At 40.4% G+C, this 26940-nt stretch overlaps 1 protein-coding gene across 3 annotated transcripts in view; it reads left to right on the forward strand.

Annotated features, from left to right (window-relative positions):
* The window catches only part of MIGA1 (mitoguardin 1), a 99324-nt gene that overhangs the window by 24491 nt on the left and 47893 nt on the right, over positions 1-26940 (forward strand). For all 3 annotated transcript variants that reach the window (XM_033225360.1, XM_033225359.1, XM_033225361.1), the window contains exons 3-7: positions 42-219; positions 2906-3042; positions 6597-6723; positions 11050-11183; positions 12737-12860. In XM_033225360.1, the coding sequence (XP_033081251.1) occupies positions 42-219; positions 2906-3042; positions 6597-6723; positions 11050-11183; positions 12737-12860 (700 nt within the window). The remainder of the gene's footprint in view (positions 1-41; positions 220-2905; positions 3043-6596; positions 6724-11049; positions 11184-12736; positions 12861-26940) is intronic.

Genomic DNA, 26940 nt, shown 5'->3' on the forward strand with positions numbered 1-26940 from the left:
AAATTAAAGAGTTTTTTCCATTTTAACTGCATCTTTTCCAGATCAAATTTTCTCCGGTGGCTAAAAAGTTGTTTGTGGTAACTGCAGTGAGTGCTATATCTGTAATTTTTCTGGCTCATCACTTTAAAAGAAAACGTGGAAAGAAGAAAGGAAAAATATTACCATGGGAACCAGAGCACGTCATACTTGAGTACACTAAAAGAGCAGCATCAGACAAGGGTATGTGGAAATAGTTGAATTAAGTGTACAAAAGAAATTTTATGTGTAAATCATAACTGCAATACAGTGATTTTAGTCTTTTAGTCTCCAGAATTTTCTTCCTAATATATTATTTAACTCAAAAGTAATACAGATTTATTTTAGAAAGATTAGAAAATGTAGATAAGCAAACAGAAAAAATTAAAATTACTTAACATTCTGGTGCCCAGAAATAACTACTGATAATACTTTCACGTATATCAGTCCACTTATATTTGCATTTAAATGTCATATTGAGACATAAAATGTTATATACAAGTAAATTATTTATGTATTTTAAGTAAAATTGTGATCAGACATTTTGTAACCTGCTTTTAGGATACTTGACAGTGTGTAAGAATGTCTTTCCAGGTCAATAAATATCCCTCTGTGCTATCATTTTTAATATATAACTAGTGTTAATTTGTACGAATGTAACCCAATTTAATCATTTCCCCATTGTTCCCTTTAGGATGTTTGTGTTTTTCTTATTTTGCATATCCTTGTCTATTTCCTTAGCATGTAGAATTCAAGAAGTAAATTGCTGTCTTTTAAAGGATCTTTAATTTTTGTTAAAGATAATCGTATGAGGCCGGGCGTGGTGGCTCACGCCTGTAATCCCAGGACTCTGGGAGGCTGAGGCGGGCGGATCATGAGGTCAGGAGATGGAGACCATCCTGGCTAACACAGTGAAACCCTGTCTCTGCTAAAAAATGCAAAAAATTAGCCAGTCATAGTGGCAGGCGCCTGTGGTCCCAGCTACTCGGGAGGCTGGGGCAGGAGAATGGCGTGAACCTGGGAGGTGGAGCTTGCCGTGAGCTGAGATCATGCCACTGCACTCCAGCCTGGGCCACAGAGCAAGGCTCCATCTCAAAAAAAAAAAAAAAGATATCGTATGAATAAAAATAATTTCTTAAGCATGCCGAGTTTCTTAGTTTTTTATTATTTAGTGAGTGTGTGGTATGCTTTTGTGATTCAACTGTCCAGCATACAATTAATGAGTGACATTTTGTACCACATGCAGTGAACATTGCAACAGTAATGATTGCTGTCACTTGCTGAGATTTTATTAGGTCTCAGGTAAGTGCCATATATGCAGTGCTTTATTTATTTATTTATTTATTTATTTATTTTTTTTTTGAGACGGAGTCTCGCTGTGTCGCCCAGGCTGGAGTGCAGTGGCGCGATCTCGGCTCACTGCAAGCTCCGCCTCCCGGGTTCCCGCCATTCTCCCGCCTCAGCCTCCGAGTAGCTGGGACTACAGGCGCCCGCCACCGCGCCCGGCTAGTTTTTTGTATTTTTAGTAGAGACGAGGTTTCACCGTGTTAGCCAGGAGGGTCTCGATCTCCTGACCTCGTGATCCGCCCGCCTCGGCCTCCCAAAGTGCTGGGATTACAGGCTTGAGCCACCGCGCCCGGCCGCAGTGCTTTATTTAACCTTACAGCAATCCTATGAATTAGGACTGTAGTCTTGTTATTGTTTCTATTTTCGACATAATGAAAACTGAGATATGCAAAAGCTAAGTGACTTGCCCAAGGTCATATAATTTATAAGTGCCGGGATTTAAATCCAGGAACGTCTTAACTGCTGCATTAAGAAAAACTAAGGCCGGGCATGGTGGTTCATTACTGTAATCCCAGCACTTTGGGAGGCCAAAGCAGGAGGATGGCTTGAGCCCAGGAGTTTAAACCAGCCTGGGCAACATAGTGGGATCACATCTCTACAAAAATAACAGTAAAAAAATTAGCTAGGTGTGGTGGCACATGTCTGTTGTAGTCCCAGCTACTCAGGAGGCTGAAGTGGGAGGATCACCTGACCCCGGAGGTCAGTGCTGCAGTGAGACGTGATTGCACCACTGCACTCCAGCCAGGGTGACAGAGTGAGATATTTTCTCAAAAAAAGAAAAAACAAAAGACTAAGATAAAATGTCTGCCTTAGAAGAATGGATAGATGAGTAGAAAAGACAGAAGTATAACTAATCACAATGCAATGAGATATGGGTAAGGTTTTGATGTAATTCAGAAAAGGAAATGCCTGTATTTTGTTAAATTTACAATTAATAAAATTGTAAGTTTAACGTAGTCACCAGTATTTTTTTTTTTTTTTTTTTTGAGAGGGAGTCTCGCTCTGCCGCCCAGGCTGAAGTGCAGTGGCCGGATCTCAGCTCACTGCAAGCTCCGCCTCCTGGATTTACGCCATTCTCCTGCCTCAGCCTCCGAGTAGCTGGGACTACAGGCGCCCGCCACCTCGCCGGCTAGTTTTTTGTATTTTTAGTAGAGACGGGGTTTCACCGTGTTAGCCAGGATGGTCTCGATCTCCTGACCTCGTGATCCACCCGTCTCGGCCTCCCAAAGTGCTGGGATTACAGGCTTGAGCCACCGCGCCCGGCCGTCACCAGTATTTTTATACTGATTACAATAGACCATTCAAATACCATCCTAATTTATTAGGTAAACATTCTATTCTTCATTTCAGAAGCAGATTTTAGCAGTGTTAAAAAAAGATTATATAAAGATTTAGATTTTAATAATGGTGTACATTTAATAATTTACACAATTGAGTGATGTGTGTTTTAAAATTAGTAGTTTTCTGGATAAATGTATTATAAGCTCTGAAATTTATCATTGGCATTATTGATACTTTTAATATCAGTATGTTTATGTGATAGGTTCAAGTTGTTCCGGTAGCAGACAGAATTTGACATTATCTTTAAGTTCTACCAAAGACAAAGGATCTCAAGCTTGTAACTATGCTAATGGAGGACTTTTCAGTAAATATTCAGATTCTGCACAGAGTTTGGCCTCTGTAAGTACAGAAAAATTAATTTACAAAATTTTTGTTTATGTATCTTGTGATCTATTAGTTTAAGTATCATATACTTGTAGTTCTTAGTATGGAAATAATCTTAAAAAACCATCTGATTAAATCTGCTTTCTTTAGGCAAATAAAGTACCTTTTTGCTGACCATTCAGTCAATTTGGTTCTAGGTTTATTTGAATAAGTGATGTGGTCTCATGGGGTCCTGTGAAAATAGTGTTGATGTGGAAGTATTGCTTCAAAATTAGATGTTCTTGTTTTCACTTATTTGTGGGAGCTAAAAATTAAAACAGTTGAACTCATGGAGATAGAGAATAGAGTGATGGTTACCAGAGGCTGGGAAAGGTAATGGGGGCTGGAGGGGAAGTGGAATGGTTAATGGGTACAAAGATAGAATAGAATAAATAAGATCTAGTATTTGATAGCACAACAGGGTGACTGCAGTCGACATAATTTATTATACATTAAAAAATAAAGGTATAATTAGATTGTTTATAACATGAAGAAGGGATAAATGCTTAAAGATAAAGGTAATAGATACCCCATGTACGCTGATATGATCACTACACGTTGTATATATCAAAATGTTATGTACCCCGTAAATATATACACCTACCATATATCCACAAATATCAAAAATTAAAAAGAGTCATTAAAAAAATTAGCTGTTCTGCAAGAAGCTGGACAATGCATCCAGACTTTGTGCTGGGTCACAGTAATCGCTTGATGAGCCTACTTAGATGAAAGTATTTGGGGCCGGGCGCAGTGGCTCAAGCCTGTAATCCCAGCACTTTGGGAGGCCGAGACGGGTGGATCACAAGGTCAGAAGATCGAGACCATCCTGGCTAACACGGTGAAACCCCGTCTCTACTAAAAAATACAAAAAACTAGCCGGGCGAGGTGGCAGGCGCCTGTAGTCCCAACTGCTTGGGAGGCTGAGGCAGGAGAATGGCGTGAACCCAGGAGGCGGAGCTTGCATTGAGCTGAGATGGCACCACTGCACTCCAGCCTGGGCAACAGAGCAAGACTCCGTCTCAAAAAAAAAAAAAAAGGTATTTGGTTTTCTGAAGCCAAGTGTGAGGTTCTTCACCTCCCTCTTTGGATCATTAATACAGTACTGACAAGCAGGAGGCTGCCCATCTTTATTTGGAGCATTAATATTAATGCTGATTGACAAGTGAGGAATGAAGTTCGTGTTTGTTTAAATCGAATGTGATTTAAACATTAATTTGAAAAATGGGTAGAATATGTACCTGCTATTAAATACAGAACAGGCAAAAGAATATACAGTGAGAGCTGGGTGCTATGGTGGTACCTATAGTCTCAGCTATTCAGAAGATTGAGGCAACATCAGTTCAGTCCAGGAGTTCGAAGACAGCCTGGGCAACATAGCGAAACCTTGTCTCATATAAAATAAAATAAAATAAAAATAATAATTAAACTAAATAAATAAAATAAAATAGTGTTCCTGATCCATTCACTTCCCCTCCATGGAGATAAACAACATTAACAATTTCTTTTTTTTTCTTTTGAGATGAAGTCTCGCTCTGTCGCCCAGGCTGGAGCTCAGTGGCGCGATCTCAGCTCATTGCAACCTCCACCTCCTGGGTTCAAGCGATTCTCCTGCCTCAGCCTCCCAAGTAGCTGGGATTACAGGCATGTGCCACCACACCCTGGTAATTTTTGTATTTTTAATAGAGATGGGGTTTTATCATGTTGGCTAGGCTGGTCTCGGAACTCCTGACCTGGTGATCTGCCCACCTTAGCCTCCCAAATTGCTAGGATTACAGGCATGAACCACCGTGCCTGGCCTGTATTCATTTTTTCTTCATAGTTTATAGAACACCATATTCTATTCTGTACCTTGCTTCCATATTTCACTGGAATCTATAGCTGCCCTATTCTGTAATGCCTAAAAATGTACTAAAGTTTTAAAGGTTCTTCTAGGACAGGAATAGCTAGATCAAAGGCCTGCAGACTTTTAGTCTTCTGTGAAACCAAGCGGCATAATGAAGAATATGCCTATTCTTTTTTTCTTTTTTTTTCTTTTTGGCAGTGTATTGATGGAATATACCTATTCTTTTTTTTTTTTTTTCTTTTTTTTTCTTTTTTTTTTTTTTTGTTTCTTTTTTTTTTGAGATGGAGTCTCACTCTATTGCCCAGGCTGGAGGGCAGTGGCGTGATCTTGGCTCACTGCAACCTCCACCTCCCAGGTTCAAGTGATTCTCCTGCCTCAGCCTCCCGAGTAGCTGGGATTATAGGCATGCGCCACCACATCCGGCTAGTTTTTGTATTTTTACATGATTTCATCATGTTGGCTAGGCTGGTCTCGAACTCCTGACCTCAAGCGATCTGTCTGTTTCAGCCTCCAAAGTGCTGGGATTACAGGCGTGAGCCACTGCGCCTGGCCAGAATATGCCTGTTCTATAATGTGGACTTCCTCAGTGTCTGCGAAGTGCCTCATCTGAATTTCCTCAATTCAAAGTTGAAGCCCTTGTTGACTAGAAGTAGATAAGGTGAATTTCAGGATAATAGTGTAACAAGTCTTTAGAATCACTGTACTGTACTTGCCTAACTGAACACGTCATTCCTCTTTTGTTAAATCTTACAATTTAACAAAAACATAAATTTAGCATAGTTGCCAATATTTTTATACTGGTTACAGTAGACCATTCAATACCACCCTAATTAATTAGATGAATATTTTACTCTTCATTTCAGAAGCAGCATAATCTGTAGGCTGTATGTTGTAACTTGTTGCTCCTAGACTGCAAATCTGTACCACATGCCACTGTACTGAATAATGTAGGCAGTTGGAACACAATGGTATTTGTGTATCTAAACATATCTGAACATAGGAAAAGTACAGTAAAAATACAATTTTGTAATCTTACGATAGGGTTGACTGTTGTATATGCAGTCCATCATTGACCCAGATGTTGTTATGTCAAAAGTGTCAGATGCCAGCAGAAAAGCCAAATGGAGTCACCTAAAAGGCAAATGATAATGTGGGCTTAGATTTCTCAAAACTGAACTGGAATTAGGACAGAACTGGGATTAGGGATTTGAGAATCACCTGCATAGAGGTGATTGAAATGATTTGTTCAGTGGACCTTGCCAGTAAAGGGCATTTACAAGGACGATAGTGGCTTTTTTATTTTAGGTTTCATTTAGCAGAGAGTCAGCCGTGTAAAACATTCTAAAAGAAAAATAAGCTAGCTAGCTTAAATCAAAGTAAGTATAGATAAAATTTATAAGTGAATGCTTAAAACAATATAAACATAACTGCCTGATTTCTGATGGAAATAAGTGATTTACATTCAAAATATTATTCTACTTGTGTATTTTTGAGCATACAGGCTTATAATAGAGTCGTGATTTCTAAGTTTGATTGAATATCATCAGAATTATTTCTTCATGTGGAAATTACCTGGGTTGTCTTACCACTAATAGGATTTATAAAAATAATTTGTAAATATGAAAGGTCACAACATATTATCATGAGAGAGATTTGAAGTAACTTCTGTCCATCTTAATTTCAGGTCCAGAGTGTCAATTCTTGTCATAGCTGCGCTTGTGGCAATTCTAATTCCTGGGACAAAGCAGATGAAGATGATATTAAACTTGTTAATATTCCTGTGACTACTCCAGAGAACTTATACTTAATGGGTAGGAATGAGATGATAACATTTTAAGATATTGTGCTTACATTTAATTTGTTTTGTTTTTGTTTTTTATTTATTGAGACAGACAGGGTCTTGCTCTGTCTCCCAGGTTGGAGTACAGTGGCCCGATTACTGCTCATTGCAGCCTCAACCTCCTGGGCTCAAGTGATCCTCCCACCTCAGCCTCCTGAGTAGCTGGGACCACAGGTGCATGCCACCATGCCCAGCTAAATTTTTAAAACATTTTTGTAGAGATGAGGTTTTGCCATGTTGCCAGGTTGGTCTTGAACTCCTGAGCTCAAGCAATCTGCCTGCCTCAGCCTCCCAAAGTACTGGGATTACAGGCATGAGCCACCGTGGTCAATGGTAAGTTGAAATTAAAGAACAGTGAATTGTTCTAAGAGAAGCAACTATAATTTTAAATGTTCTTATATCCATTGTATCTGGTCTTCATAACATCATACATTGTATTAAACTAATACAACAAAATTAAAACAACAGAAATTTATTCACTCAGAGTTTTGGACGCTAGAAGTTCATTATCACTGGGCTGAAATCAAGAAGTCAGTAGAGCCATGCTCTCTCTGGAGGCTTAGGGGAGAATCTTTTCCTGGCCTCTTCCAGCTTTTGGTGGCTTCCAACATTGTTTGGCTCGTGGCCACATCATTCCAGTCTCTACCTTTGTCTCCGTATCACATTCTCCTCTGTGTGTATCAAATCTCCCTATCTCTCTCTCTCTCTCTCTCTCTCTCTCTTTTTTTTTTAAGACAGAGTCTCACTCTGTCACCCAGGCTGGAGTGCAGTGGTGCAACATCGGCTCACTGCAACCTCCATCTCCCGGGTTCAAGTGATTCTCATGCCTCAGCCTCCCAAGTAGTTGGGCTTACAGGTGTGCACCAGTACCCCTGGCTACTTTTTTGTATTTTTTACTAGAGACGGGGTTTCACCATGTTAGCCAGGCTGGTCTTGAACTCCTGAGCTCAGGTGATTTACCCACCTTGGCCTCCTAAAGTGCCGGGATTTCAGGCATGAGCCACCTCACCCAGCCACCCTTCTCTTATAAGGACACTTTTGATTAGATTTAGGGTCCACCACATAAACTAGGATAATCTCCCTGTGTTGGGATTCTTAATTACATCTACAAAGATGTAAGATGTTACCTTTATTTATAAGGTAACATTTACTTATTCTAGGAATTAGGACCTGATCTTTGGGTGACCATTATTCAGCCTACTACACTATCTTCACCTAATCTGTTGACTGTTATATAATGAATTTATCAGAATTCACTTTACTAAATATGTTTTATCTAGCTATCATTTGTATTGTTATATCCAGAAAACAATTTTAAATGGAAAGAGGCCTTCTGTGTTTCACATCTCAGTATTTCTTGACCATGAACATGTCTATGGAGCCTCACTGGAGCCCTGGAGAAGAACTTGTTGTTGAATCAGAAGATTCAAATGCTTTTCCCTATTCTCTATTCTTTTTCCAGGCTATCTTCCTTTTAATGGAAATGCATACTAAACAGGAAACAAAACCAGTAAACTTGATGTGGCCCTGGCCATTGAGCAGTAAAGGGTTGATGGCTCTGTGTAGAAGGACTGAGTGCCTCAGAATGCATTCCTGCTCTCTAGAATAGTTAGACTATATCATCTCCAGTGCCATCACTGTGGGTACTCCTATGGGGAAAGAAGGTCTCCAGAGATTTAAATTCACTATGTTTCTAGATTACCCTATGTCTAGAAAACTTACACTCACAGCTTCTGTTAATATTACAAGTTTATGGCTGGATATGGTGGCATGTACCTGTAGTCTTACCTACTTGGGAGGCTGAGGCAGGAGGATCATTTGAGTCTAGGAGTTCAAGGTTACGGTGAGCTAATTGTGCCACTGCACTACAGCCTGGGTGACAGAGAGAGCCCTTTTTCTTAAAACAACAATAACCCAGAATATTAAAAATTCAAATTGAAGAAATACAGAGTAAAACTAGAGACGCCACAGGGGGTCTTTGTGTTATAGGATTAAGATTGCTAGGACCCCTATGGATCACCTGGTATCATCACCCATCTGTTTCAATTCTCTTTATAAAATTGATGACATTAAAAAAAGATTGGTGACTATATTTCACTTGCTGTTACAAAACTGATGATATTTGGTAGTCTGAGCTATGTTCTATAGTGAGGTATACATAGTACTTCTTGAGGACACAAGTTTTATCTTTGTATTATACAACTCTGCTGTAAATAATTCTTCCTGAAGCCAAGTGTGGTGGCACATGCTTGTAGTCCTAGCTACTTGAGAGGCTGAAGTGGGAGGATCACTTGAGCCCAGAAGTACAAGACCAATCTGGGGGAACATTGTAAGACCCCATCTCTAAAAAAAGAGACCAAAAAAACCTAAAAAAAAAAAAAAAAAAAAAAAAAATTCTTCCTGTGTTCGTATGTTCAACCCAAATAATAAATGTATAGAAGGGATAGTGTGAGAAAAGGATGAAGGAATTAGGGTTGCGTAACTTGGAGAAAGGAGACTAGATGGTGATATAATTGGTTTTTATGTGCTTAAATGTTTTAGGAGGAAGATTCAAAAGCTATTTTTTGCTACAGAAAATCAAACAAGAAGGAAAGGCCTACATTTCATTTTAAGAAATTTTAGTCCAGGTGCGGTAGCTCACACTTGTAATCCCAGAACTTAGGGAGGCTGTGGTGGGAGGATTGCTTGAGCCCAGGAGTTTGAGACCAGCCTGGGTAACATAGTGAAACCTCATCTCTACAAATAAATAAATAAATACTTTAAAAAAAAATAAGAGAATCTGGGCGTGTTGGCTCACGCCTGTAATCCCAGCACTTTGGAAGGCTGAGGCGGGTGGATCACCTGAGGTCAGGAGTTTGAGACCAGTGTGGCCAACATGGTGAAAACCCATCTCTACTAAAAATACAAAAATTAGCTGGGCGTGGTGGTACATGCCTATAATCCCAGCTACTCGGGAGGCTGAGGCAGGAGGTTGCAGTGAGCCGATATGGCACCACTGCACTCCAGCCTGGGCAACAGAGTGAGACTCTGTCTCAAAATAATAAATAAATAAATAAATAACAAATATGAAATTTTATTCATTTAGGATTGTAGGTTCTATAGGTAATTGAAGAAATGACTTGAGAGGAGAGGTATTTTTTAGCTACCGTATCTTAAAAACATCGAGAGAATGACTTGCCCAGATTCTTAAACAGCTTTTAAAGATATTTTTCTTTAATATTTAACATTTTAAAAATACTTTAAAAGTTGAAGTCTTAAACTATTTTTGTTTTGTTTGAAGTACATAATTATTTTTGTAAGCCTTGTTTTTTAATTTGGAGAAGAAGAATCACACGTTCATCTTTTTTCCCACAAAGCTTTCTGTCGGCAAGGAAATGAAATTCCTGCTTGGACTATAACTAACTTTTGATGGGTTCATCCAATATCTTGCAATTTTTAACTCTGGCCCACCAGTTTATCCAAATCAGCCTGTTGGGATCATAGTGGTTCAAGACACCCTTTAGGGGACAAAAGTTGGAAAAGACTTATTTTAGATTTCTATATTATTATCTTTTCTTCAGCTTTACTTTCTTTTTTTTTGAGATGGAGTGTTGCTCTGTAGCCTAGGCTGGAGTGCAGTGGCGCAATCTCGGCTCACTGCAACCTCTGCCTCCCAGGTTCAAGCCGATTCTCCTGCCTCAGCCTCCTGAGTAGCCATGATTACAGACACGTATCACCACACCTGGCTGCTTTTTGTATTTTTAGTAGAGATGGGGTTTTACCGTGTTGGCCAGACTGGTCTTGAACTCCTGACCTCAGGTGATCCACCTACCTTCGACTTCCAAAGTGCTGGGATTACAGTTATAAGCCACCGTGCCCTGCCATCTTCAGCTTTACTTTCTTCTTAGAACTTATAAACCAGATAGCTTTTTGTAAACTGGTTTCTTCCCATTAGTTTTCCTTTTAATTTGCAGGAATATTTTGAAACATAGTTATGTGACTATAAAAAATAGCTATTACTGTGGAACTTTTGATGAATTCATGATATTCCTTTAGAAAAATTCTGAGAACCATATACATTTGTGTTATAAAGAAATGAAAACATATTGGCCATTTTGTCTCTCTGATTTTTGGTTAACTGGAACCATAGGCTGAGAATATATTGGGAAATTAAGATTCTACCGTGAAATGATGTATGATTCTTTAGTGTCAAAATTTGTGCCATTGGTGATAATGTACAGAAACACTTCAGGCCCCAAATAATTTTATTTTGGCATTGGTTTTGCTCACTTAAAATTGTTCTGTTCTTAATTTTTAGGTATGGAATTGTTTGAAGAGGCATTGCGTCGATGGGAACAAGCTCTAACCTTTCGCAATAGACAGGCTGAAGATGAAGCCTGTGGTTCCATTAAACTGGGTGCAGGAGATGCCATTGCTGAAGAAAATGTAGATGTAAGGGTGATTTATTTGAGTGGTCTTCATAATATTAGAAGAATCAAACAAATCTTTTTTTTTTTTTTTTGGTAGAGGTAGGGTCTAACTATTGTTACCCAGGCTGAGTCTTGAACTCCTGGGCTCAAGCGATCCTCCCACCTTGTCCTCTGAGTAGTTAGGACTATAGGGATGCACCACCATGCCTAGCTAATTTTAAATTTTTTGTAAAGATGATGTCTCACTATGTTGCTCAGGCTGGTCTTGAACTCCTGGCCTCAAGCGACCCTTTCACTTTGGCCTCCCAGAGTGCTGAGATTATAGGCATGAGCCAAGGTACTGGCCCAAAATATTTTTTAATGTTGATTCAGTGTATTTGCTTTATGTTGTATTTTATAGAACTGTTTTTTTCTTCTTCCTTGGGACTATGTGGGGTATTTCTTACTGGTCTTTTTCTATTCAGGTAGTTGTTACATGCCAGATTTACCATTCATCAAGTTTATTGACTTTCCCAGGATATGCAAAATAAGCAGATTGATTTCTAAAGGATTTTTTTTTAAGAAATGGGGTCTTGCTTTGCTGCCCAGGTTGGAGTACAGTAGTTCTTCATAGGAACAATCATAGTACACTATACCCCAGAACTCCTGGGCTCAATCAGTTTTTCTGCCTCAGTCTTCCAAGCAGCTGGGACTGCAGGCACGTTCTACCTTGTCTGGCTTGGAATTTTTTAAAGTTTGATTTGTGCTTTGGGATTAATTAAGTGCCATTATGTTCATAAAAATCACATAAAGGTATAGAGCTAGACTAGTCCTTATTGATTATTTAGTTAAGCTAGTGGTTCTCAAACTTGCTAATGCATAAGACTCACCTAGAGGACTTGTTAAAACACAGATTTGGAGGCCCCACCCCATGAATTTCTCATTGACTAGAACTGGGGTGGATCCTAAGAATTTGTATTTCTACCAAGTTCTTGGGTGATAATGAAGCTGCTGGCTCAGAGACCTCTCTTTAAGAACCCCCAATTTAGTCTAATTCCTTAATTTTATAGGTAAAGAAACTGAATCGGCCGGGCGCGGTGGCTCAAGCCTGTAATCCCAGCACTTTGGGAGGCCGAGACGGGCGGATCACGAGGTCAGAAGATCAAGACCATCCTGGCTAACATGGTGAAACCCCGTCTCTACTAAAAAATACAAAAAACTAGCCGGGTGAGGTGGTGGGCGCCTGTAGTCCCAGCTACTCGGGAGGCTGAGGCAGGAGAATGGCGTAAACCCAGGAGGCGGAGCTTGCAGTGAGCAGAGATCCGGCCACTGCACTCCAGCCTGGGCGGCAGAGCGAGACTCCATCTCAAAAAAAAAAAAAAAAAAGAAACTGAATCACTAAGAACTAAGGTAATTTTGCCACAGACACAGCTATAACCCAGGCCTCTTGACTTCTGCTACTGTATTCTTTCCACTATCTATCAGTAGTTTTTTATATTACTCTCTTTCTTTGCCTTTTATTTAAAAGTGGGAAAAATATTTAGAATTTTAACATTAGAATTTAATTTGTTATGTGTACTTTTTCTCTCCTTGTAGGATATTATTAGTACTGAATTTATCCATAAACTCGAAGCTCTACTGCAAAGAGCCTATCGTCTCCAAGAGGAGTTTGAAGCTACCCTTGGGGCATCTGATCCTAATTCCCTTGCTGATGATATTGGTAAGATGGACATTTTATATGGCTTTTATGAAATGTTTGCTTTTCTTTTATATCCTTGGAATCATTTGCGTGTCTGTCTTATGTATTAATAGTTTACTTAAAAAAAAATAGCCAAAAGAAAAAAATTTTATCATATTTCTTTTTTCTTTCAGTTTTAATTTTCAAATGAACTAATGCCCTTAATATATAAATTCAAGAATTTATCATAGGCAGGACTGTGACATTATTTTAAAATGTATTGTGGGGGGAAAAAATTGAGTTAAGAGTGTTGGAGGGAGAAAAGAATAAACAAAAATATACAGAGACTCACCACTTCGGAAATATGCATGTAATATTACCTAAAATACTTGTAAGAATTATATATGTTGAGGCCCACTTTAATCGCAGGATAGCTGTTGATGTAAGTAGTCAATACTTCATTATGGGTCATTACCTTTGTTACTTTAAAGAGAACAGAGTTTTAAAGATACTTTTTAAAAAGTTTTTTATTTTTTTTTATTTTTTTTTATTTTTTTTTTGAGGCGGAGTCTCGCTCTGTCGCCCAGGCTGGAGTGCAGTGGCGCAATCTCGGCTCACTGCAAGCTCCGCCTCCGGGTTCACGCCATTCTCCTGCCTCAGCCTCCCAAGTAGCTGGGACTACAGGCGCCGCCACCTCGCCCGGCTAGTTTTTTGTATTTTTAGTAGAGACGGGGTTTCACCATGTTAGCCAGGATGGTCTCGATCTCCTGACCTCGTGATCCACCCGTCTCGGCCTCCCAAAGTGCTGGGATTACAGGCTTGAGCCACCGCGCCCGGCCTATTTTTATTTTTTTGAGACAGGATCTCTGTTGCCCAGGTGGGAGTGCAATGTCACGGTCACAGCTCACTGTGGCCTTGACCTATTGAGCTCAAGTGATCCACCTGCCTCAGCCTCCCAAGTAGCTGGGACTATAGGCACATGCCACCATATCTTGCTAATTGAAACATTTTTTGTGTGTGTGTGGAGACAAGGTTCTTTTTTTTTTCTTTTTTTCTTTTTGAGACGGAGTCTCACTCACTCTGTCACCCAGGCTGTAGTGCAGTGGCATGATCTCGGCTCACTGCAACCTCCGCCTTCCAAGTTCATGCAATTCTCTTGCCTCAGCTTCCTGAGTAGCTGGGATTACAGGCATGTGCCACCATACCCAGCTAATATTTGTATTTTTAGTAGAGGCGGGGTTTCACCATGTTGACCAGGCTGGTCTCCACCTCCGGACCTCAAGTGATCCACCCACCTCAGCCTCCCAAAGTGCTGGGATTACAGGTGTGGGCTACCGCACCTTGCCAAGGTGAGGTTCTTGAATGAAGTCTTGGAAGAAAGGAATGATTAAAGTTGCTTCTTCAACTTCTATAAATGCCCCCAAAGAAAGAAAGAAGACAAAATTATATGGTTTTTTTGGTCAAAAATAGTTTCTGTCTTTTTAGTATGAAGAGGATTATTATTTTCCAATTAAAATAAAAGCTAAGGAGTTTTAACTTTGTCCACATTAGTACTGAAAGCAGCTGAACTTTGAGATATTTATATCTATGCATTTTGAGTTCAGGTAAAAGATTTTGTTTCTATTAGAATTATGAATTACTGTGTATATGTCATAAGGTTATATGAAATCTCTTTGGTCTCTGCTTTGTTGTACTATTATTGTCACCAAACATTATTTATTTATTTATTTATTTATTTTGAGACGGAGTCCCGCTCTGTCACCCAGGCTGGAGTGCTATGGCCGGATCTCAGCTCACTGCAAGCTCCTCCTCCCGGGTTCAGGCCATTCTCCTGCCTCAGCCTCCTGGGTAGCTGGGACTACAGGCGCCGCCACGTCGCCCGGCTAGTTTTTTTTTTTGTAGTTTTTAGTAGAGACGGGGTTTCACCATGTTAGCCAGGATGGTCTTGATCTCCTGACCTCGTGATCCGCCCGTCTCGGCCTCCCAAAGTGCTGGGATTACAGGCTTGAGCCACCGCGCCCAGCCAAACATTATTTATTAGACTTGAGTGTTCTTTAATAGCTATGTTTTGACATACCTAGGAGATTACAGTCTGGAAAAAAAGTAGGCAGTATTCGTATCAACAAATACAATTTGTCAAAGCCTTATATTAATTTTTTCTACAGTTTCTTTTGTAACTTTAATTAGAATGTTATTTATGACAGTAAGTAGGAGAAAGAACAGAGAAAAGGAATTTTTTTAAAACCTCAAATGTAGAATGAGAATGGAACAACCAGAAAAGTTACAAAAGTGGTGAAGTGGCAAGGAATGCCACAGAGAAAAGTAAGCAGGAAAAAATTATGAGGAGGAAAGAGGAAGAGGATCCTGAGACTTTTAATGTCTTACTCTAGGAATGGAAGCTTTGTCTACACTGTCTAATCTTTGGCAGTTTCTTTTAGTCTCATTATAAGGATCTTGTGGATGTGTAGTTCTTGTTCTTTTAGTCTTGTAATATGTATCGCAGATTTGATTCTCTTTGGCATGCCTGGACACATTTTTTCTATATCCTTCTGTAGCGGTTGGCTGAGTCCGTCTCTTATTTCTTCAGGTTGAAAAGATTCCTTGGGTACAGTCTCAGAGTCTGCTTTAGATTCTTGTTGCTTTTAGAGAAGAAGACCTCTGGGCATGTGGCTTAGTTTCTGGGGTCTTCAAGTTGTTTCTGAGGCAACTGTTGTTAATCCAGAACTCTAAATGGATAGGGTGGGACCCAGAGTCAGTCTGTGCATTTAGTTAGCTTAGGTTTGGAATAAGTTTCTGACCCCATGCATGTTTTAACCTGAGCTGTCACTGCCTATTAGACTGATGTGCTTTTCCCTGTAGCCTTCCAGTTCATTGGCCTCCTGTTGCCCTGGAGATTCCAGATAACGTTAAGCTGTTATATTTTGTTCGTTTTGGGGAATTGTTTGGATATTGCAAGTTTGCATTTTTGAGCTGCTGGATCAAAAGAACTGAATTTATGGCCACGATTCAGGGAGCAGTCTGTTATAACTGTTACTTGACATTGATCAAAATTGCCTAGAAGTCAGTTAACTCTCCTCATTCTTTAAATCCAAAGTTATTGTATACATTTAACTTGAATTATTGAGAGGCAACTTAAAGTTAATAGTTATAAATTAAAATAGTCTAACAAATGCCTTCAGAGGCTTGGGGCGAATTTAAAGCAAATATTGATCTGATGTCAGTGAATACTTCATTGTTTTGGAATCTGCTTTGTCTAATTTGATGAACTTCATTTTTTTTTTTTTTATTAAGAATCTGGTAGGATTTCAATATTGGAAGAATTTTTTTTTTTTTTTTTTTAAGCAGTCTTGCTCTGTCACCCAGGCCGGAGTGCAGTGGTGTGATCTCAGCTCACTACAACCTCTACCTCCTAGACTCAAGCCATCCTGTCACCTCACTCTCCTGAGTAGCTAGGACTACCGGTGCATGCCACCACACACTGCTAATTTTTTTTTTTTTCTGAGATGGAGTTTTGCTCTTGTTGCCCAGGCTGGAGTGCAATGGCATGATCTCGGCTCACCGCAACCTCTGCCTCCTGGGTTCGAGCGGTTCTCCTGCCTCAGCCTCCTGAGTAGCTGGGATTACAGGCATGCACCCCCACGCCTGGCTAATTTTGTATTTTTAGTAGAAATGGGGTTTCTCCATGTTGGTCAGGCTGGTCTCGGACTCCCGACCTCAGGTGATCCACCCACCTCAGCCTCCCAAAGTGCTGGGATTACAGGCAGGAGCCACCATACCCAACCAACACCCTGCTAATTTTTTAAAAAGTTTTCTGTAGAGATGAGGTCTTGCTATACAAGACTGGTCTTGAACTATCCAGGCTGGTCTTGAACTCTTGGGCTCAAGCAGTCCTCCCACGTCAGTCTCCCAAAATGCTGGGTTTGCAGTCGTGAGCCACCATGTCGAGCCAGGAAAGACTTCTTAGCCATCATCTAATTTCATCTTTCTCCCTGTGTATGATAGCTAGGGGGAGCTAGTTAATAGTAGCCACTAGTTATTAGTACATCCATGTGTCTTCTCTGGATCAGGTACTGTTATATTCTGAATGAAAATTATCTCAGCAGGACACGGTGGCTTACACCTGTAATCCCAGCACTTTAGAAGGCTGAGGCATGTGGATCACCTGAGGTCGGGAGTTCGAGACCAGCCTGACCAACATGGTGAAACCCTGTCTCTTCAAAAAATACAAAAATTAGCTGGGTGTGGTGGTGGGTACCTGTAATCCCAGCTACTCGGGAGGCTGAGGGAAGAGAGTCGCTTGAACCCAGGAGGCAGAGGTTGCAGTGAGCAGAGATGGTGCCACTGCACTCCAGCCTGGGCGACAAGAGCAAAACTCTGTCTGAAAAAAAAAAAAAAGGAAAAGAAAATTACCTCAATCCCTACAACAATTTTTAGGATATAAATATACCTATCATCCCTATTTTTCAGAAGGGGAAAGTGAGGTACAGAGGCATTAATAACTTCACCAAGGTTACACAGCTGTTAAGTGGAGGAACCTGAATTTGAACCCAGTCAAGCTAGCTTTAGAGTCTTTCCTTTCCTTTTCTCTTCCCTTTTCCCTTTTTCCTTTTCACTCTTGTCACCCAGGCTGGAGTGCAATGGAGTGATCTTGGCTCACTGCAGCCTCCACCTCCTGGGTGGAGCAATTCTCCTGCCTCAGCCTCCTGAGTAGCTAGTATTACAGGCACGTGCCACCATGCCCAGCTAGTTTTTGTATTTTTAGTAGAGATGGGGTTTCACCATGTTGGCCAGGCTTGTCATGAACTCCTGACCTCAGGTGTTCCACCCACCTTGGCCTCCCAAAGTGCTGGGATTACAGGCAGGAACCACTGCGCCTGGCCCATTCTTTATTTTTTTGAGAGAGAGGGTCTGACTGTGTTGCCCAGGCTGGAGTGCAGTGGCTCGATCTTGACTCTCACTACAACCTCTGCCTCCCAGGCTCAAGCGATCCTCTCACCTTAGCCTCCCAAGTAGCTGGGACCACAGGCACTTGCCACCATACCTGGCTAATTTTTATTTTGGGTTGAGATAAAGTTTTGCCATATTGCCCAGGCTGGTCTCAAGCTCCTGGGCTCAGGTGATCTACCCAGCTTGGCCTTCCATACTGCTAGGATTACAGGTAATGAGTCACTGTGCCCAGTCGCAGAGTCCATTCTCTTAACCACCATGCTGTATTGTCTTACCACTTGCAGGACAGACGTCTTCTTTGAATGGGAGGATTAACTGTGAACTTTTTGTGGACAGAGTATGCCTATACCCAAAATTCCCTGTAGGAAAGATCAGCTTAGAGCAGGCAGCCTGGAAATTCCACAGTTGACAGAGTAAGGAGACTTCTATTTCTGGTGGTGGTATGCTTTTGTAAAGATCTTTTTTTTTTATTGTTATTTTTCTTCCTCTATACTCATGTGGTGATCTGTAGTTAACTCATACGTCTTTCTTCCTTTCTCAGGCTTTCTAGGCAGATTTCACGCATTTTGTAGAAAGAAATTGTAAAGGTTTAATCCAAGAACAAAAGAGGCAAGCTATGTAAGATAGAGGGCCTAACTGTGACCCGGAACTTAGTGTAGTGCTAATGAGTTACTCTGGTTTATCCTACATCTGTATAATAACTGAAAGTACGGACTGTGGATGCAGACTAACTGGGTTCAACTCCTGGCATTTCCATTTATCTGTGTGATTATAAAACCTGTCTAAGCCTTGGCTTCCTCTTCTGAAGAATTAACATGTAGAGTACCAATTTTATAAACTGATTTTGAGGATTAAATGAAAGTTCTAGGAACAGGGTAACAATGTTTATTGGCTCGGAATTTGGAACTTCTCTAGGACACTCTCAGGAAGACCATCATTTTACCTCTAGAATCTTAGGCTGTCATTTTTGTTATTGTTGTTGTTGTTGTTGTACCTTTCTGATCCGATATTTGCCAGTTTCAAGATGTTCTTTAAAATTTCTGGTCCACTGATATCCTATTAATGTTTTCCAGTGATGCCATACTTTACTCCATTAAACAAAATTTATTCTGTCCCTTTTAATGGGCCTTTGGGAAGAAGGAGAAGTACCTTCTTGAACTAGAAGGTAATTTGCCTACCATGTTCAACTATAAATTCTGGACATTAGGTCAGGCATGGTGGCTCATGCCTGTAATCCCAGCACTCTGGGAGGCCGAGGCAGGTAGATCATCTGAGGTCAGGATCGAGACCAGCCTGGCCAACCTGGTGAAACCTCGTCTCTACTAAAAATACAAAAATTAGCTGGGTGTGGTGGCGGGCACCTGTAATCTCGGCTCCTTGGGAGGCTGAGGCAGGAGAATCACTTGAAGCTGGGAGGTGGAGGTTGCAGTGAGCCAAGATTGCACCGTTGCACTCCAGCCTGGGCAACAGAGTGAGACTCCATCTAAGAAATAATAATAATAAAATAAATAAATTGTGGACATTATAATAATAGAGTCTAAGGTTTACATTAGCTTTTGTTGAACTTATGGTTAATTGAAATTTCTAAGTTCTTTGTTATTGTTAGTTTCTTACCATTAAGCCACATCTTCCCTGATTTATTCCTGCACAGTTGTTCTTTTGGACCAAGGATATAGGTACTGTATTTCTTACTCTTACTAAATTGTTAGTTCTGAGTCATCATTCTGAATTGTTAAATAGTTTTAGATTTTTTTTTTTTTTTTTTTTGAGACGGAATTTGACTCTTGTTGCCCAGACTGGAGAACAATGGTATGATCTCGGCTTACCGCAACCTCTGCCTCCTGGGTTCAAGCGATTCTCCTGCCTCAGCCTCCTGAGTAGTCGGGATTACAGGCATGCGCCATTACGCCTGGCTAATTTTATATTTTTAGTAGAAATGGGGCTTCTCCATGTTGGTCAGGTTGGTCTTGAGCTCCCACCTCAGGTCATCCGCCTGCCTCGACCTCCCAAAGTGCTGGGATTACAGTTGTGAGCCACCGTGCCCGGCCAAATAGTTTTAGATTTTGATTTGACATCTAATGTATTAATTATTCTTCTCAACTTTGTATCATTCTCTAGTTTGGTTAGTTTTGTATAGTTGGTAATCAGTGGTGTCATTGAAATCATTAATAAAATTTGTTAAAATGGATAGTGTCAGAGTCAGACCTGAGGCATGACACTGTCAAATTTCCTTAGGTCACAAATAATTATTAAGATACTTTGTAAGCTTCAGTTATTCAAGATGAATAAATTCTGGAGATCTAATGTATAGCATGGTGACAGTAGTTAATAATACTGTGTTGCATATTTGAAGTTTGCTAAAAGGCTAGATCTTAAATCTTACCTTACACACCACACACACACATAAACACACAGTCTCTATGTAGAGGTGGTAGATATGTTAATTAGCTTGATCATGGTGGTCATTTCACGTTGTATACATATAACAAAACAATCATATACCTTATACACAGTTTTGTATGTCAGTGATATCTCATAAAGCTGTTAAAAAAAAAAAAAAAAACTTCATTCAACCAGCTATGAATTCAGCTTATTCTGTTTTACACAGTTTTCGTCTTGATTATGAAGAGACCATGGAGCCGGGCACAGTAGCTCACACCTGTAGTCCTAGTTCCTCAGGAGGCTGAGACAGGAGGTTCACTTGAGCTCAGAAGTTGGAGGCTGTAGTGAGCTATGATGGTGCCTCTGTACTCCAGCCTGGGTGACAGAGTGAGATCCTGTCTCTAGAGAAGAAAAGAGTGAGAGAGATCATGGGATACTTTTTTGTATATCATAACAAAATGTTAACTGGGAATTTAGGAAAATACAGAATTTTTTTGAAAAAGAGACTAATATTAACATTATTTGGAAATATTGCTGAGGCTGAGTTTTTTGCAACTAGGGATTTGCCATCAAATGTTCACAGCTGGTTTTATACTCACTTGCAAATCATTTTAGTATTGGAAAGCCGATGTGTCAGATTTTATTTACTTCAGAAGAGCCTTAGCAAATTTATTTTACTAATTTGGAATTCAAAATTTAAATAAGGACTCTACTTATTATACATTTGTACTATTTATAGAAGAGTAGTTTGCCAACTTAACATTATGGATGAGATTATAGGGGGACTGTTTAAATCCTTTCAGCATTTTTTTTTTTTTTTCTCTGAGACAGAGTCTTGATCTGTCACCCAGGCTGGAGTGCAGTGGCACAGTATCAGCTCACTGCAACCTCCACCTCTTGGGTTCAAGCAATTAATTCTCCTGCCTCAACCTCCCAAGTAGCTGGTATTACAGGTGCGTGCCACCATGCCAGGCTAATGTTTGTATTTTTAGTAGTGACGGGGTTTCACCATGTTGACCAGGCTGGTCTTGAACTTCTGACCTTGTGATCCTCTTGCCTCGCCTCCCAAGCGTGAGCCACCACGCCCAGCCCAGCATGATTCTTCCAGCATTTTTCTTTGTAGATAACAATGTATTTATTGAAAATAAATGTCTATTCTCCTTTTCTTTCTTTTTTTTTTTTTTTAATAGCAGATCCAAAAAACTTCTGAGTTATCAGTATTGTGAATTATTTGGGTTTACTTTTGGTAGATGAAGTTAATAACATATATTTTGAAAAACATATGGTTCTAACACTGGAGTATGGTGACTATTGCACAGCTCTATACATTTAAAACTAAAACACACTGCACACTTAAAGGGGGAGAATTTTGTGGTATGTAAATTATGCTTCAATAAAGGAGTTGAAAATACACTATGGATGGTGTTAGCTAAGCTTAAGTAAGTAGATTTTTGTGAATTTGAAATAGTGCAAAATAGCATTTCATACTAAATTGAATGCAAATCCCAAATTTTCGTTTTGGGTTTTTTGGTTTTTAGAGACAGAGTCTTGCTTTGTCTCCTAGGCTTCAATGCATTGCCACGGTCATAGCTCACTGCAGCCTCAAACTCCTGGGCTCAAGCAATCCCTCTGCTTCAGCCTCCTGAGTAGCTAGGACTGCAGGTGCATGCCGCTGTGGAGACAGTGTCTCACTTTGTTGTCTAGACTGGGCACAATTTTTGAAAAATTCTTTTTTTTTTTTTTTTTTTTTTTTTTGAGGCGGAGTCTTGCTCTGTCGCCCGGGCTGGAGTGCAGTGGCCGATCTCAGCTCACTGCAAGCTCCGCCTCCCGGGTTCACGCCATTCTCCTGCCTCAGCCTCCCAAGTAGCTGGGACTACAGGCGCCCGCCATCTCGCCCGGCTAGTTTTTTTTTTTTTTTTTTTGTATTTTTAGTAGAGACGGGGTTTCACTGTGTTAGCCAGGATGGTCTCGATCTCCTGACCTCGTGATCCGCCCGTCTCGGCCTCCCAAAGTGCTGGGATTACAGGCTTGAGCCACCGCGCCCGGCCGAAAAATTCTTTAAAGAATCACTTAGTTTCAAAGATGGTGGGCCTGTTTAATTATAGACTCTGTTTCTCTGTTGCCACATTGGTTGTGACACCTCAGCTGGTAACCAGAAATATTAACTGTCCTTTGTGAATAGCCTGTGAACCATACTGTTGTTTATATGCACGGGAACTTCTGCAGGTGATTTGGATGTGTTGTTGTTTTTACTTTGGTTAAATTTTAAATCTATTTTCTATTCTGTAACATTGCCATCCAGGAGGCCATTAAATACGATAAATACTGAAAAGAAGATCTGACATTTCTGTTAATTTAGCAGCAGGCATGGAAATATTAGAACTAATGCTGAGAAAATGAAAGAGCAGTATTAAAGTAGGAGTATTTTTTTTTTTTTTTTTTTGAGGCGGAGTCTCGCTTTGTCGCCCGGACTGGAGTGCAGTGGCCGGATCTCAGCTCACTGCAAGCTCCGCCTCCCGGGTTTACGCCATTCTCCTGCCTCAGCCTCCCGAGTAGCTGGGACTACAGGCGCCCGCCGCCTCGCCCGGCTAGTTTTTGTATTTTTAGTAGAGACGGGGTTTCACCGTGTTCGCCAGGATGGTCTCGATCTCCTGACCTCGTGATCCGCCCGTCTCAGCCTCCCAAAGTGCTGGGATTACAGGCTTGAGCCACCGCGCCCGGCCGGAGTATTTTATTTTTAAAATGAAAAACTTCTGGCAACCTGGCTCTAAAATTGCAAACATTCAAATGCATTCCTAAGCTGTGCTGTCATCTGTGTTAAAATAGAAAACAGGCTGGGTGTGGTAGCTCATGCCTGCCTGTAATCCCAGCACTTGGGAGGCTGAGGTAGGAGGGTTGCTTGAGGCCAGGAGTTCAAGACCAGTCTGGACAACATAGCGAGATCCCCATCTCTATGAAAAAATTTAAGAATTAGCCAGGAGTAGTGGTGTGTGCATGTAGTTCTAGCTAGTCAGGAGGCTGAGGCAGGAGAATCCCTTGAACTTAGGCATTCAAGGCTGCAGTGAGTTACGACTGGGCCATTGTACTTCAGCCTGAGAAACGGTGAGACTCTCTCTAAAAAAAATTAAAATACGAAATATTTTTGATATTTGGGAAGGAAGTGATACTGATACAAAATGGTTTACTAGTAATATTTTGTGTTTTAAAAGCATACTTAAACACAGATTTTATTATAATATTGTTTAAAAGTATGCCTGCAAAAAGAAATATAGCACAGTAGATGTATTTCAAGCCATCTTTACAGTTTTTCTTACGATAAGAAAATAGCTTTGCATTAGGCAGGGTTTGAATTATGTTTTAAGGAATGAATTCCTCATGTAAAATATAACCCACTCCATATTCTGTAATTTATTGTTTGCCGTGGTCCATGCTGCATTTCCTTAACCATCCTGAATTAATGAATAATTATTGCATGCATTTCTGAGCACTAGTGCACCAAGAGTTTAATACAGTCTTAAACAATAGTTATTTGTTCTATTCCTTTTTTTTTTTTTTTTTGACACAGGGTATTGCTGTGATGCCCAGGCTGGAGTGCAGTGGCATGATTGATCTTGGCTCACTGCAACCTCCGCCTCCAGGGTTCAAGTGATTCCCTTGCCTCAGCCTCCCAGACTACAGGTGCGCTGGGGACTAGAGTCATGCACCACCACACCCAGCTAATTTTTGTATTTTTAGTTGAGGCGGGGTTTCACCATGTTAGCCAGGCTGGTCTCGAACTTCTGGCCTCAAGTGATCTGCCCGCCTCAGCCTCCCAAAGTGCTGGGATTACAAGCATGAGCCACCATGCCCGGCACTGTTCTGTTTCTCTTATAGGAATATAGAAGTTGTGCAATCACAAACAAATGAAATGAAGATTTGAGTTAGTTCTCTAAAACTGAAAAAAATGTTTTCCTTATTCACTTATAAGAACGTTTAGTGTTGAATGTGAGATGTTGAAATCAGTAGAGGGCAGCACGTTTTATCTACATGTTGGATGCCTGGGACTCAGATGCCATTCTGTGTTGCTACTTGTAGCCCTGGGAGCTAAATATAAGTCAGCACTTGCTGGCGGGCTTTGTATACACCTGCTACTGTAACTCAGAATGAGAAAGAACATGGAAGTTATGCAGAGAAGACATGAAATAACATTAGTGTAAATTTCCATTAGTGTACAAGTTCTAGCTAAAAGCATCTGGAAGTGTTATGTTTATGTTTATTTGTAGCTTCTATTTTCAGAGATTAATTTGTAATTGTTAAACTGTATTTTTTTGTAACTTTTGAAGGCTTAACCAAAACCTCCAATATGATTTCAGTTATACATAGTATAACTTAGTAATTAAGAACATGGGCTTTAGAGTCAAGCAAGCATGGGTTCAAATCCTGGCTCTACCAAGACATTAAGCAAGACTTGACTTTGCTTAGACTCAGCTTCTTCATCTGTAATGTGTAGGACTATATTAGGATCAAGTTCGAACTGTGAGGATTAAGTGAGATAACATAAATATTTAGCATAGGCACATGGTAAACACTTACCTATTCATTATTGTAATATAGTCTAGCAGTTTAAAGAGGCCTGTTCTAAGCTGGTTTAAAAATTTCATGGTTATAGATAGGAGGATGTCATATGTTCATAAGTTGTTTTACAATAATATTGTTAGTCAGTTCTGCAGACAACCTTCATTTTTTTCTGGGAATTAAGTTGATTTTTCTCATAGTAATATAAATTTGTATTTAATGAAACAAGGTAAGCCATGTTTAAAGTTATTTTTTGGGGAAGTATAAAAAGCTGCTATTTATAAATCTACCTTTTTTCTGGGTTAGAAATCATCTGAAAGGTTTGCAAAAAATAATTATTCTAGATGTAGCTGAGATTACTGACTTTCCCTTGTCTCTGACCTTGTCAAAAAATGATGATGGATATACTGCCTCTTGCTGGTATATCCTATTTTTATTAATTATTATTATTATTTGAGACAGGGTCTTGCTCTGTTGCTTGGGCTAGAATTTAGTGGTGTGATCACGGCTCACCACAGCTTCAACTTCCTGGGTCCAAGTGGTCCTCCCATTTCAGTTTCCTGAGTACCTGGGACTATAAGCGTGCACTACCATGCCTAGCTAATTTTTTAATTTTTTATAGAGACAGGATCTCACTATGTTGCCAGGCTGGTCTCGAACTCGTGGGCTCAGGCAGTCCTTCTTCCTTGGCATCCCAAAGTGCTAGGATTATAGGCATGAGCCACCATGCCAAGTCAGGATTCTGAATAAATTGAGAATGCAAAAAAGAGCCTTTTTTTTTTTGGAGATGGAGTCTTGTTCTGTTGCCCAGGCTGGAGTGCAGTGGCACCTTCTTGGCTTCCTGCAAACTCTGCCTCCTGAGTTCAGGCAGTTCTCCTTCCTCAGCCTCCTGAGTAGCTGGGATTACAGGCACCTGCCACCATGCCTGGCTAATTTTTGTATTTTTAGTAGAGACAGGGTTTCACCATGTTGCTCAGGCTGGTCTTGAACTTCTGACCTCGTGATCCTCCACCTCAGCTTCCCAAAGTGCTGGGCTTACAGGTGTGTGCCACTGCACTCGGCTTTTTTTTTTTTTTTTTTTGAGATGGAGTTTTGCTCTTGTCACCCAGGCTGGAGTGCAGTGGCATGATCTCAGCTCACTGCAACCTCTGCCTCCTGGGTTCAAGTGATTCTCTTGCCTCAGCCTCCCGAGTAACTGTGATTACAGGTGTGTGCCACCACACTGGACCTAAACTTTTTTTCTTAATAGCCGGATTGGACAATGTGTTAAGGCTTTTTACAACTTCTTCCTTTCCCCTCAAAAAAGTTCTCTGGAAGCTGGGTGTGTTGGCTTACGCCTGTAATCCCAGCTACTTGGGAGGCTGAGTGGGGAGGGTTGCTTGAGTCCTGGAGATCGAGGCTGCAGTGAGCTATGATCATACTGCCACACTCCAGCTTGGGTTACAGAGTGAGACCCTGTCTCAAAAAAATAAGAAAAATAAAAAAATAAAATAAATAAAATAAAATAAAATAAAAATAAAATAAAATGTCTGGAGAAGAGAATACAGAGCAAAATAACAACATACTTACCCAGCTAGCTGCTTAGAGATTCCCTGCCTGCCTTACAATTTCTGCCAACACTTTGTCCAGCTCAGAAGGAGTGAGATCTAGAGCAAAAGTGATGAAGGGTTTGCAGACCCTGACCTTTCTCTAGAAAGTCTCAGGAGAGTGAACTAGTGTACACCAAGAACTAGTGAACATTAATTTTATCTTATTTGCCTCTCCCTGGTTAATTGTATGCAGGTTCTCAGCATTAGCCAAGTTACTCTTCCCATGGGGAGGAGCAAATGAAGAGGTGAAGGGAGCAACTTAAAATGTAAAACCAGAATAGCTGCTTCTTGGAGATTGGAGTGGAAGTCCTATATGAAATATGAAGATGGGATACAAAAATTAGCTGGATGTGGTGGTGTGCACCTGTGGTCCCAGCTACTTGGGAGGCTAAGATAGGAGTAGCTTGAACCCAGGAGGAGGAAGCTGCAGTAAACCAAGATTGGGCCACTGCACTCCAGCCTGGGCAACAGAGTGAGACTCTGTCTCATAAATTAATTAATTAATTAATTAAAGGTGGGTGGGGAGGTTTAATGGTTTCCTTTGTGACATTGATTACTTTTGACAGTATAATTATTTATGTACATATCCATTCTGTTGTGCTAAACCTTAAACTCCTTATGGACAGAAGACATATTTAATTCTATTCAGT

The sequence above is a fragment of the Trachypithecus francoisi genome, unplaced genomic scaffold (assembly GCF_009764315.1).
Source record: "Trachypithecus francoisi isolate TF-2019V2 unplaced genomic scaffold, Tfra_2.0 Lachesis_group12, whole genome shotgun sequence".
Classification (NCBI taxonomy): domain Eukaryota; kingdom Metazoa; phylum Chordata; class Mammalia; order Primates; family Cercopithecidae; genus Trachypithecus; species Trachypithecus francoisi.